The sequence below is a fragment of the Polypterus senegalus genome, chromosome 13 (genome assembly GCF_016835505.1).
Source record: "Polypterus senegalus isolate Bchr_013 chromosome 13, ASM1683550v1, whole genome shotgun sequence".
NCBI lineage: Eukaryota > Metazoa > Chordata > Cladistia > Polypteriformes > Polypteridae > Polypterus > Polypterus senegalus.
This window is the reverse complement of record NC_053166.1, coordinates 103,841,327-103,855,243: the sequence shown is the minus strand read 5'-3', so window position 1 is coordinate 103,855,243 and position 13,917 is coordinate 103,841,327. Positions and strand designations below refer to the sequence as shown.

The 13,917-nt window shown below is 36.8% G+C and overlaps 1 protein-coding gene across 1 annotated transcript in view; it reads right to left on the bottom strand.

Moving 5' to 3' along the window:
- Window positions 1-573: 573 nt before the first annotated feature.
- Window positions 574-13,917, bottom strand: part of zgc:193811 (uncharacterized protein LOC559801 homolog) — a 113,844-nt gene continuing 100,500 nt past the window's right edge. The window contains exon 5 of the mRNA XM_039776367.1: window positions 574-2,321. Within this exon, the coding sequence (XP_039632301.1) occupies window positions 2,000-2,321 (322 nt within the window). The 3' untranslated portion in view covers window positions 574-1,999. The remainder of the gene's footprint in view (window positions 2,322-13,917) is intronic.

Sequence of the window (13,917 nt, the reverse complement as noted above, 5' to 3'; positions counted from 1 at the left end):
TAGGGATCGAATATATGGACATAGGTGATACGTCAGAAGTATATAAATATTGTAAGGCTTTGAAGTTTAAGTCAAGAGAATTTCAAAAACAGAGTTTACTTCACATGCATTTATTGGTTACTTTGCAAAAAAAATTATTAACTGCTGATGATGTAGATCGTTTTGTCTGTGCTGAAATTCCAAACAGAGAAACCTGTCTTGAATTATGGTACAAAGTCATTAAACACATGTCTCACTGACCTCATTAAAAAGATTCAGCATATTGGGACTCGAAAGATTCCAAATATTCATTTTATAGAAGTTCTGAAATAAAAGTGAAACTAATGACATAGCAACAGTTCAAACAAAAAAAGTGTGTATCCGGAAAAACAAAAAAACGGGTGTTAGCAAGCGAAGCGAGCAGGCGGCAAAGCACCCTAGTCTTGATTAAAAACAATTTGGTTTGGCTGATTATGTAATAATAATAATAATAATAATAATAATAATTCTTTAAATCTATATAGCACTTTCTCACTACTCAAAGCCCTTTTTCAACGCGAGTGAGGAGCCACTTCAACCACCACTAATGTGTACCATCACCTGGATGATGCAATGACAATTATTTTTGCAGTAGTACGCTCATCACACATTAGCTTTTAGATGGTCAAGTGGGGAGAGAGAGAGTTAGCCAGTTAGACACAGGAGATGATTGGGGAACAGAATGACTAGGCCATGGAGGGTAACTTAGCCTAGACATTGGGATACACCCAGGTTTTTACAAAGAAGTTCAGTGATCTTTTATGACCACAGAGATTCATAACGTCAGTTTTATGTCTCATCTGAAGAATGGCACCATTTTTGCAGTACTGTGTCCCCATCACTGAACTGGAGCATTCAAATCCATGTTTAGATCACAGAGTAAGCACCCCCTCCTCACCAACACTTCTTCCAGCAGCAACCCAACCTTTTATTATATGGTCTCACATTCAAGTGCTAGCTGGGCCTGAACATGCTTAGCTCTTGACCACTTCTGAAGTGCATGTTGTATGGCTGCAGAGTATGCATGGTTGAGTGCAGGTGGGTATTTGTGTGTGTGTTTGTGTAGGACATAGGGTGTAGTTATGTGTATATGTGTGACAAACTACAAAAACTGCTAGTTTTGTTGGGAATGTAAAAGATTTTTCTAATGCATTCTTGTATATTGTCTCTCTCTGGTTCTTTTACCATCCTACCATGGGTTGGAACCTGTTACTGTCTGTGCATATGATGTGGCCATCCATTGTTATGATACCAACAGAGTCTACACTTACTTGATGCCTGATTGTACATAGGTAGGTACCTGTCTTCCTACATGACCTGTCTCTAAACAAACCTGTTATCCACCAACATCCTACAACCAGCATGGCCGCCCCACAACCTAAAGCTAGGAAAGCCAAAATGGTTGCCCCCTTTCAGACTAAAGTGCCATTCCCACAGCTCGCATTCAGACGTATGCTGCCTTTCAAACCTACACATCAGGTTATTGACGGAGAACAGAACTTCCATTATTCGAAGTACATCATGAACACTGAACTTGTGCTTGGAGGAGTGGACTTCTGCCAAATACTCGATGCTGACTAGTTGAGAACCCTTTCAAATTTTGCTTGACATACTTTAGTGATGCTTTATACTATTTTTATGGCAGCCTAGAACCAACTAACAAAGAAAGAAATGCTGAGAAGTTGAAAACCATCTAGGGAATAGAATGAGTTTCATCAAAATGTATCATATTGTGTACAGTGCAGCGAGCTAAAATGGTAAAAAGAAGTAAAATTATGGCGATACTGTGCCAGAATAACAGCTGCAATAATAATGTGGAAAGAGAAGGTGAGAAAAATATTAAAGGAGACTCAAAGAGCAATAGAACATGCAGGAAAGATATAAGATATCCAGATAAGCTACATATTGACTAGACATTGTCATAAAAAACAACAGCAACCACCACCTCAATACTTATTTTGCTGCAATAAATCTTTTTCTTTCACATGGTAATTGGTTTTTTGGAACCATATTCTTCATTTTCAGTCTTGTACATTTTTGGGATCTTCATAATTTCGGGAAATGCTGCACCTACTGGTGGGCCTGACAGTACACCAACAGGATATGATGCAGCTTGTAGATGAGGCTGGGAGGTTTGCCAAGCATAACTTTCACAGGACAGAGGAAGAAAGCTCTTATGTGGTATGTGACAACATCGTGGTGCCAACCGAGGCAGACATACTGAATTGGCCTGGGGAGGAATTTTCTGCAGCATATTATCCATCTTCCATTGAGTCAGGTCAACAAGAGGAGCCAATTCTGACCTGTGGTTAAAAATAATACCGGTAAATTGTTGATTAACACATGCAAGTAAAACAATAATGACCCTATAAAGATTTAATACATCAAGTTAAGATATAAAACTAAGATGGCAGATGAACTTCCAAAATGGTTTTCTAATTTCAAAATGTAGAGAAGAGCGAAGCAAAATGACACCTTTTATTGGCTAACTAAAAAGATTACAATATGCAAGCTTTCAAGGCAACTCAGGCCCCTTCTTCAGGCAAGATGTAGGGGCCTGAGTTGCCTCAAAAGCTTGCATATTGTAATCTTCTTATTTAGCCAATAAAAGGTGTCATTTTGCTTGGCTCTTCTCTACATTCATAATGGCTAACACAGTACAACACCCTAGTACTAATTTCAAAAAAATCATAAACAGCACACATAACCAAACAAGCAACTTGAGAGTAAGAAAAGGCTTCATGTGTAACAGAAAGATCAGAGCTTAATTAATAATATTTTATTCCCATTTAGTTACCTTATCAAATAAAGGTTCAGTGCAGGCACACTCTACTTTTCATATTGTCACTGGTGATAATTATGGTTGAGCCATCACTTCACTATACTTGGCTTGGTTCTAAGTACAGATCTATGGGTTTGAAATTATCTTCTTGTGTTTAAGTGGATTATAGATCCACTTTTAATATGATTTTTTTTTAAACTAAACTGAACCAGTGTGGGCACTGCTAGAAATGAATAGACACCAGCCTCCCTTGACTTCCATTAATTGAATTTATCTCTTGAATTGTATTAATTGGTGTTCAAAAGAGTGTAAATGCTCTAAGAGCTCAGGGGATTTTTAGTTTTACAACCCTAGTTGTTAAGTGAGCCATGAATTTCTGGGTCTGCAAATAGAGCAAGAAAATGGTGGACTGTGTAATCTAAACGTTACTTTTCCACTAATGCCAGGAACTATGAGCACCTGGAATGCGTGTAAGTGTCTCGGTCCAGATGTTTTTCTTTATTTTATTTTAAGTACTGTTAAGGAAGTATTACTTCTTCATTAATTACATGAAATTTAAATGTTGAATGTTTGTATACTTATCAATTTAGTACATAAAGAAGAAAAGTCAGAATGTGTTAAAAGTTCTTTTTTGATGCTTTGTTATAGTGTTGATTTAGCTGTTCATTTTCTTAGTGTAGAATGCCACATTTCTGGAAGAATTCTTAATACAGTATTTACGTATATGCATAGTGTTGTTGAAGACTAAAGTTTCCAAGTCTTGTTGAACAGTGTTAATAAGAGATTGTGATTCTTCTATGTTTAGTTTTTATAAAAAGGGATTATTGCAGAAAACATACCAAATGCCCCCAACTAAAATGACTAATAATGCTTCAAGTATACAGTAGGATTCCTGATAAGGTATTCCTAGAATTCCATATATTAATTGTGATGGATGGCAGACATGGGTTGGCATACTGTCCAGAATGGTGCATTGCTCCTTATTTGGCCGGGAGGCTGCAGTAGTGAATGTCCATGAGAAAAGACAGATTGTTTCCTGCCTTTCAACCTTAACAAGGAGATTGGTAGAAGGTGCCAAAGTGGAAGTGAATAGACTAGCGTTCTGGATGGGATTAACCAAAGACCAATGGTGATACATGTTTAGACTTTTTGCTCTCCCTGCACACTAGGTGGGGATACCCCTGGGCTATGATACCCTTACAGACACCCACAGAGCATGATGGGAACTGTAGTCCTATGGGACAGCCCTGTTTGGGCTTTAAGGGTCACCAATGGGTGCTGCAGGGAGTAGTAATTCTTACTTTGTGAGGCTTTTGCCTGACCCAGAAGAGTTTCCTATAGACAATGTTCTGGTACCAGAAGCCACTCTTCCTCACCCAGGTGAGCTGGAGTCAGGTGAAATAGGACTAAGCTCACCTGGAGGAGTAGAGGAAAAGAAAGAAGGGGATGGAGGATAACAGTGATTGTGATTCTGTTTGGCATAGGCAAGAAGCCTTGTGAAGGTATTTGTTGTAATAAACCTTTTATTTAAACCTGGGACTTGTATGTCTGAGAGGCTGTGTCTGGGTTTTGGGGCTCTATGGTACCTTATACGTGTTGCATAATGAATAACCAACTATACTCTGCCATTTTAAGTGCTACTGGAAAATAAGCAATTAGTATTCTGTTCCAGAATTGTTAGACCCATAATTGCCCTAACTGTTTAGATATTTAATAAAAGCTGTGATCTAACTCTTTGATTTGGGAATTAAAGGGTAGATATACTTAAGAATGCTACACTGAGGTATGAATAAAATTCATCTTCAACTCAAGTTAATTTATTTTCTTCTATAACTCTCTTCACTAGATACAGACTTAGAGTGTTCCCTTATACATAACTAGAATGTTCTGGCTTTATATAGCGAATTATTACAATATACATAATCTCTATGCATACATCAATACACAAATAGCATTAAAAATAAAGTAACCCAGAATGAATCTGAAAAACTGAGATAAATGTCCTTTATCACTAGAATTAAAATACAGCCAGTTAAAATATAGACAGACAGCTCATCCAAAAACTCAGGTTAACATCATTCATAGAGAAATAAATCTTTCAACATCCAAAGTCACAGTACTGATAACTTTGGCCAACTGGCTGTCACACCCATCACCGAGCAACAACTCTATATGATGGGCAGTCTAAAAAAGGAATATAACATCCCATTATCTAGATCTGCTTCAAATATCTCCGGTGTCACTTTTTTAAAGTAGAAGTAGTGGCTCAGCCTCAATTTTTGGAATTGTTATTAGTTAAATATATATAGATCATAACAGTGAGAGAGTGAGAGATACTGTAATTAAGCATATAGGACCTAAACTATTTATAGTTTTACATATTAGGAGAATTCTGCAACAAATGTAACAGTTTTTACCAACAATCTCATACTTATCCTACTGATAGATCACAGGTGGCATTTGTTATCTCTTTGTTCAGGAATAATTTGTTTGACTTGACTTAAGTTCTAAATGATTTTAATCACCTCAGTTGCTTTCGTAAGAGAATTTAGAGTAATTGCTGATCAGTATGAGTGAGAGAAGGCATGCTGCAATAAAATAGGTTGTTGGATGTCAGGCAAAGAAACAAGCTTTTCAACAAACTTATGAATGAATATATTAAAATCAAAGTAGATAGGCTAGTCATTATGTTGTAATGAGGCTTCCAGTCTCACTTTAAAGATGTAAATTAGGCTTTATAAAGGAAAATTTGAACATCCTTCTATGAGATTATCCATCCATGAGATCTTTCCAGGGATTGATGGTCTAATAGATTAATGTTATAATTTTCCTCTGTAAAGCCTAGTAACTGTAAAACTAAGATTAGGATCAAAAAACCACCATACCTATGAAATTGAGAATACAAAACTAAAAGAAACATTTTTCTAGATGAGTAAGTACATTATGCATATGATAGAAAATTGGAAATCATTTGCTTGAATAGAAAAAGTTTAGTGTTGTTATAAGCATTTTAATAATAACTTAAACTATTGAGAGTAGCTTATTACTTATTTTACACAACATGTGCAGGGTTGTGCCCCACTAACACTTAATACAGATATAGCACGATATCTAACAGTAAATAGGATGCAGACAGATAAATAGATAGATTTTCTCAGATTATTCTGCACTAATTGTGTTTATTGACAAGGGAAACAGAGTATATAGGAATCAGAGGAAGAACTTTGTTTCTTGATGCAGAAAGAATTGTCTGCAACTTAATTTCAGCAAAACCAAGGAAGTGGTTATTGACTTTCACTGCACCAAAAGGCATCTACATCTAGTCACTGTCCAGAGACTGGACGTGGTGCATTGGTACTGGTACTTGGGGGTTTACATCAATGCCAGGATAGATTGGTCTCTTAATAAAGATAGATTATAAAAAGAAGGGTTGAGCACGCTCTTTTTTCTTAGAAGATGAACTTCCTTTGATGTGAATAGTGACATCTTTTACATGTTCTACTTCTCTCTGACGGCTAATTCAATTATCTAGTGACGGCTAGTGTGCTGGGCCAGTAACTTCACTTTAAGAAAGGCCCACTAAATCAACAAACTAAATAAGTAGGCAGGCTCAGTAATGGGATACTGTTTTGACGTGCTAGAGGTAGTAGCCAAGAAGAGAACGATAACAAAAGTGATGGATATATATATGCCCCCTTTCTATATAATCTTAGAAAGAGGAACACACACAATTAAAATCTGTCATTTTTTTTTAGTTTTGCTAGACACAGCTCAGTTCCCTCCATTATTATTTGCATCCCTAGTAAACATAAGTAAAGAAAGTTGGAAAAAAACAGCAGTTTGGTGAATTACCTTAATCTCAAACAGAAAAAAGTTAGAAAAATCCAACATTTAACTGATGTAACTTTGTGATTTGGTTTCTGTACATGTCTTTAATATTATTCTTGATTTATTGCAACATATATTCCTTGTACTGTTTGTAAAAGGATAGTTTCAATGTACTCAATTGATATTTTTGACATTATTATCTTTAAAAATTATTATTTAGTTTAGTTTAGTAGCTTTGAACTGCAACTTTTCAAAGTGTGCAGCTCCCCTTCTTTGTTGTTTGCTGTAGTTTATAGACCTCCTGTAATTAATGATATCTTAATTTCTGAATTCTCTGACCTCCTGGCTGATATCACCTTCTCCCATGATAAAGTATTTATTGTTGGTGATTTTAACATTTAAGTTTGTTGTCAATTAAAACCTTTGGTTAATGACTTTTTATCACTATGGGACTCATTTGATTTTATCCAGCATATTAATACACCAACTCACTCTCTCTGTCACACCCTTGATCTTGTTCTTATACATGATATTCCAGTTAATAATATTGATTTATGCGATGTTTCTTTTACTGATCACTTTTCTATAATGATGGATTTGAATATTACTGTAGCTGTCCCTACTACTAATTGTGCTCCACGTTGCTCTCACTTTTTAAATTCTTCCATTATATCCGATTTTAAAACCATATTCTCTAGTCTTGATGTGCATGTCCAATATGAGGGTATTACAATTCTGTATTAGAATTTAATTCTTCTTTAAAAACCGTTTTAGACTCAAGTGCTCCGCGCAAGATACGCTGTAATAAGGGAAGAAATGCTCTGTGGCTAAAAGAAACTACTCGATTGCTGCACCACGCCTGTCGAACTGCGGAATAGCGTTGGAAAAAAGACTGATTGTTTCAAAACAGATTTTTAGGACTTCTCTATTCAACTTCCAGGTTGCAGTTAAGAAAGCTAAACACGATTTCTTCGCTGATTTAGTATCCCATCATTCTAAGAATCCTAGGGTCTTATTTAATTCAATTAATGCAGCCATTCATCCTCATTCTGTGATGGGATTAAATAGCACTGTTCTTTCATGTGAGCAATTTCTTTCATTCTTTGTCAGTAAAATTGATAAAATTCGCTGTGGTATTGTTCCAAATGGCCATGAACTTCCTACTGTTAATCATGATATTGTCTTGGAATCTTTTGATCTTGTCTCACTTTCACAGCTAAAAAGAACTATTGACACCCTTAAACCAGCTCTCTGTCCTCTTGATATTGTACCACCACGCCTCGTAGTGGAAGCCTTTGATGTTTTGGGTCCATCTTTACTAGCCATTATCAATGATTCTATTAGTGAGAGAGTTGTGCCCTCATTTTTTAAAATGCTGCGGTACATCCCTGTCTAAAACAGGCAGAATTAGATCCTGGAGTTTTAGCCAGTTTTCGCCCGATTTCCCAATTGCCATTTCTGGCTAAAATATTAGAAAGAATTATTTATAATCAATTGGTTGATCACCTTAACTCCAATAATTTATTTGAGATCTACCAATCTGGCTTTAGGCGTTATCATGGTGTTGAGACAACCCTCCTTAAAGTATTCAATGACATCTCTATTATTACTGACTCAGGTGGCACTGCAGTCCTTGTCCTCCTGGACCTGTCCGCTGCCTTTGATACTATTGACCATGAGATATTGCTGTTGGGGCTTGAACATCTTGTTGGGCTTAAAGGGGCTGACCTTAACTGGTTCAGGTCATATGTAACTGGTAGACACTTTTCAGTGACTTTAAATTCCTCTTTTTTGTTTAATGCTCCTCTTAAGTGTGGTGTTCCTCAGGGATCCATTTTCAGCCCTATTTTGTTCTTTATATACCTTCACCCGATTGGAGCTATTTTTAGGAAATTTAACATTTCTTTTCACTGCTATGCTGATGATACACAGGTTTATATTCCCATCTGCAACTCTTCAATAAATCAACTTCACAATTGTCTTTCTGAACAAAGATCCTGGATGGCTAATAATTTTCTTGATCTGAATCAAAATAAAGCGGAGGTGCTTATAGTGGGTCCATCAGCTAAAACCCAAATTATTCTTGGTCTTCTCAGCTCTTTGTCTGTCTTTTGCAAACCACAAGTCCGCAATCTTGGTGTTATCTTTGACAGTAACCTCTCTTTTGAGAAACAGGTTAATTCTGTAGTCAAGAGTTGCTTTTTCCAGCTTCATCTATTAGGTAAGATCAAGCCTTTTTATCTTCTGGGGATCTTGAGCTACTGCTTTTATCTTTTCTCGCCTTGATTAATGCAACTCGCTGTATTCTGGGATTAGCAAATCCCTGATACGCAGGTTACAGTTGGTCCAGAATGCTGCCGCTCACTTTCTGGTTGTGGCAAGAAAGTCTGATTCTATTTCTGGGCTTGTTCCTGCCTATTTATCTGAACTGTGTGTTTTACACTAGCCATCTAGAGTGCTTAGATTTTCTGGTCAGTTGTCTCTTGTTGTCCCCCGTACTAAGTGCAAAACTGCTGCTGCTGCTCCTTGCCTGTGGAACTCTTTATCTCATTACATAAAGGAGTCGTCTACAATTGAACTGTTCAAAACAAGATTAAAGACTCATTTCTATTTGCTTGCATTCTGTGACCTTCAGTAATACTGATGGTTTCCTCATTGTGATTATGTAACATTACTTCTATTTATTATTTATTTTATTTACGTTCATTTATTTTATTTTTATTTATGTTATTCGTGTTAATTGTATGTTTTTCTTTTATTCTATTATTGTAAAGCACTTTGGCCACAGCATTCCTCTGTTGTTTTAAATGTGCTATATAAATAAATTAGACATTGACATTATTAATTTCCACTAATAAAAATAATAAAAGTTCCAATTTGCTTTTGTGAATTAGATTGCATTACAAGTTTTGAGTTTTTGAATAAGACAGTTGCTTGTTAATATTATCAGCTTCAACAGACATTCTAATGAATGCTGAATAATGGTTTGTGACACCCCGGATAAAGACACTGTTGTACAATTCCCAACTTGGGGTGCCAGTAGATGAGACCGAGCAACCAGGGGATGGAGTAAGAGAGACTCACAATGTAAAAGACTGTTCAAAAACAGGATTCTGTTTTAATTCAGCTATGTCCAAACCATTTTACAAACAAATATATTTCAAAAACATCTACAAAGTCTAATGCAAAGAGACTTTCAGAACAAAATAGCTCTCTGACCTCTCTTTGTCTCCTTCAGGCCACACATCTTCTGAGCAGCAGAGACTCCCACAAGCATGGTGCCCTTCGCAAACACCCGAGTAAGTAAGTTCAACTGGAGTAAATCTGACAGCCAATCAGGAGAAATAACCGGCAGTGAGAAATCAAAGTCAATCGTCCAGCGGGTGGTCGAAACTTAAAGCCAATGGTCTCTTAGTGATTCAGCTGAACATGGAAAGCACTGAAAGCACCGAAGATACAGCAAAAACAGAGAAGATGATATCAGCGCTAACGTAAGTTTCAATCTGTTCTTTGCCCGTTGACAGCACATTTATGTGTTGTGTGTCTTGCCACATGTACATTTCAGGTTTTCTGGCTGACAATATAGACAGCTTCACCTGCTAAAAGTGTTCAGTTAATTTAGAGGTGGTCAGGAAAATACAGGAATTGGAGGACCTCATTAGGAACCAGATAGCACTTAGGCAAACCGAAAATTGGATCAACTTGGTTTGTTTAGACAATTTGGCTACTTCTAATTGGGCTTCAGGCTCTCCAGGTCCCACTGTAGTCAGTGTGCAGCCAAAGTCAGCAGCACCAATTCAGCCACAGGGCGAGTGGGTAACAGTAAGACGAGGTACTAAGAAGCCAAAATTTAGTCTCTCGGCACCCAGGTCACCAATTCGGACCCAGAACAGATTCTCAGCTCTCTGCAGAGCACCTGTGGATATTGAGAACAAGAATGTGCTCATAATTGGCGATTCTCTAGTCTGTAATGTTATAATTCCAAACTATGTTAAACCAGCAGTTAATGTTTAATGCCTTGCAGGGGCCAAGATTTCTGACATAGAGGCCGCATTGGACGGTGTCACCGACAATTAAGTATCTACCTTATTGCTGCATGTCGGCACTAATGATATTTATTTACAGCAATCTGCCTCTATCTATGCACCAAAACTAAAAGAAAATGTCGGAATTTAGTTGTATCTGGCCCCTTACCAAGATTATATAGAAGGGATGTGGTTTAAAGCAGACTGTGATCCCTTCACTGCTGGCTAGAAACCTTTTGTGCAAATAAAAGTATAGCCTTTGTGAACAATTGGGATGATTTTTGGGAAAGGCCTGGATTTTTCAAAGGAGATGGTCTTTATCCTAATCCTCCAGTTAGGAGGAAATATGTATTATCTTAAAATATGGCAGCAAAACTGCCTGGCTGACTGATTAGAGCACTACCTAGGCCGCAGTCATGTGATCTTAAATTACAGGCTGTCCTTTATCCCACCTGTTACTTTTCTGAAGCTGTTACCCATAATCCCCAAATCCTGGGCAGGGCACCAGCCAACTGCAACTTACAAAGTTGAAGTTCAAAATTTACTCCATTAAATGAAGTTATTTTTGATCACTACTTAATTACATTTGATTTGGTTCTGCCCTTACAAATACACTCACAGATTAAAACAAAGACAGTGCGACATCTAGATTGTAATTCTGCTTCAATATTTATAGATACTTTGTAATTGTGGAAAACTGTTTAGATCAGTTAACATCAAATATAAAAGTGGAAAATAATTTAGATCAGCTAACTGCACATTATAATGTGACTTTGAGAGATGCTCTGGATTCAGTGACTCCCCTTAAAACAAAAGTGATCAAAGCACATAGAAACTCTCTCTGGTTTAATGAAAACATTCAAGCTCTTAAATTAGAGTGTTGAAAAATGGAGCTTAGATGGAGAATAACAAAGTTGCATGTCTTTCAAATTGCATGGACAGAGAGTGTTAAAAAATATAAAAAAAGTTCTCTTTAAAGCATCACTCAGAATACTATTCTACAATGATAGATAACAACAGTAAAAATCCTCGGGTACTGTTTACAACAGTGGCTAAATTAACAAATGGGAATTCAGATTTACAGTGCAAAATACTAACAGATATTAGCAGGAGAGACTTTATAAACTTCTTTAATGAAAAAATTAAAAATTTAAGATCCCAGATCTCAGCATCACAGTGCAAACTACATACTAGCTTGGCAGACACTGTCTCACATTGCATTCAACACTTTAGAAATTGACTTTAATTTCTAAAATGAAACCTACTACTTGTTCCCTAGACCCGGTGCCAACAAAACTAGTAAAAAGTGCAATGGATGTTCTATTCTTAACATTATCAATAGTTCATTATTGCATGGCACAGTACCTGATACACTAAAAGTGTCAATCATTAAACCATTACTTAAGAAGTCAGACCTAGACCCACACTTTCTTAATAACTATAGACCCATTTCAATTTACCATAAGTCAGCTTCCTTGACACCACCGTTCAACTGAAAGACAACACCCTTGTAATTTCTGTTTTTCACAAACCAACAGACAGACGGACCTACCTAAGAAGTGATAGCTTCCACCCCAAGCATATAAGGTGCTCCATTATTTTCAGCCAAGCAATACGGTACAATCGTATTTGCTCAGACCCGACAGACTGGGATCAACAACTGCAGGAGCTCAGACAAGATTTCATCAGACAAGCTAATACAGTACCCCCAAAACGACAGACACTCAAATAAGAGCTACTGCCATACACAGAGACAACCTTCTGGAATATAAAAACAAAGACAAGACCCACATCCCCCTTGTTGTCACCTACAGCCCACATCTTGAAACACTTCGAAAAATTATAAAAGAACTTCAGCCAATGCTAAACAACGACCAAATACTGAAAATGGCGAGTGGGTAACAGTAAGACGAGGTACTAAGAAGCCAAAATTTAGTCTCTCGGCACCCAGGTCACCAATTCGGACCCAGAACAGATTCTCAGCTCTCTGCAGAGCACCTGTGGATATTGAGAACAAGAATGTGCTCATAATTGGCGATTCTCTAGTCTGTAATGTTATAATTCCAAACTATGTTAAACCAGCAGTTAATGTTTAATGCCTTGCAGGGGCCAAGATTTCTGACATAGAGGCCGCATTGGACGGTGTCACCGACAATTAAGTATCTACCTTATTGCTGCATGTCGGCACTAATGATATTTATTTACAGCAATCTGCCTCTATCTATGCACCAAAACTAAAAGAAAATGTCGGAATTTAGTTGTATCTGGCCCCTTACCAAGATTATATAGAAGGGATGTGGTTTAAAGCAGACTGTGATCCCTTCACTGCTGGCTAGAAACCTTTTGTGCAAATAAAAGTATAGCCTTTGTGAACAATTGGGATGATTTTTGGGAAAGGCCTGGATTTTTCAAAGGAGATGGTCTTTATCCTAATCCTCCAGTTAGGAGGAAATATGTATTATCTTAAAATATGGCAGCAAAACTGCCTGGCTGACTGATTAGAGCACTACCTAGGCCGCAGTCATGTGATCTTAAATTACAGGCTGTCCTTTATCCCACCTGTTACTTTTCTGAAGCTGTTACCCATAATCCCCAAATCCTGGGCAGGGCACCAGCCAACTGCAACTTACAAAGTTGAAGTTCAAAATTTACTCCATTAAATGAAGTTATTTTTGATCACTACTTAATTACATTTGATTTGGTTCTGCCCTTACAAATACACTCACAGATTAAAACAAAGACAGTGCGACATCTAGATTGTAATTCTGCTTCAATATTTATAGATACTTTGTAATTGTGGAAAACTGTTTAGATCAGTTAACATCAAATATAAAAGTGGAAAATAATTTAGATCAGCTAACTGCACATTATAATGTGACTTTGAGAGATGCTCTGGATTCAGTGACTCCCCTTAAAACAAAAGTGATCAAAGCACATAGAAACTCTCTCTGGTTTAATGAAAACATTCAAGCTCTTAAATTAGAGTGTTGAAAAATGGAGCTTAGATGGAGAATAACAAAGTTGCATGTCTTTCAAATTGCATGGACAGAGAGTGTTAAAAATATAAAAAAGTTCTCTTTAAAGCATCACTCAGAATACTATTCTACAATGATAGATAACAACAGTAAAATCCTCGGTACTGTTTACAACAGTGGCTAAATTAACAAATGGGAATTCAGATTTACAGTGCAAAATACTAACAGATATTAGCAGGAGAGACTTTATAAACTTCTTTAATGAAAAAATTAAAAATTTAAGATCCCA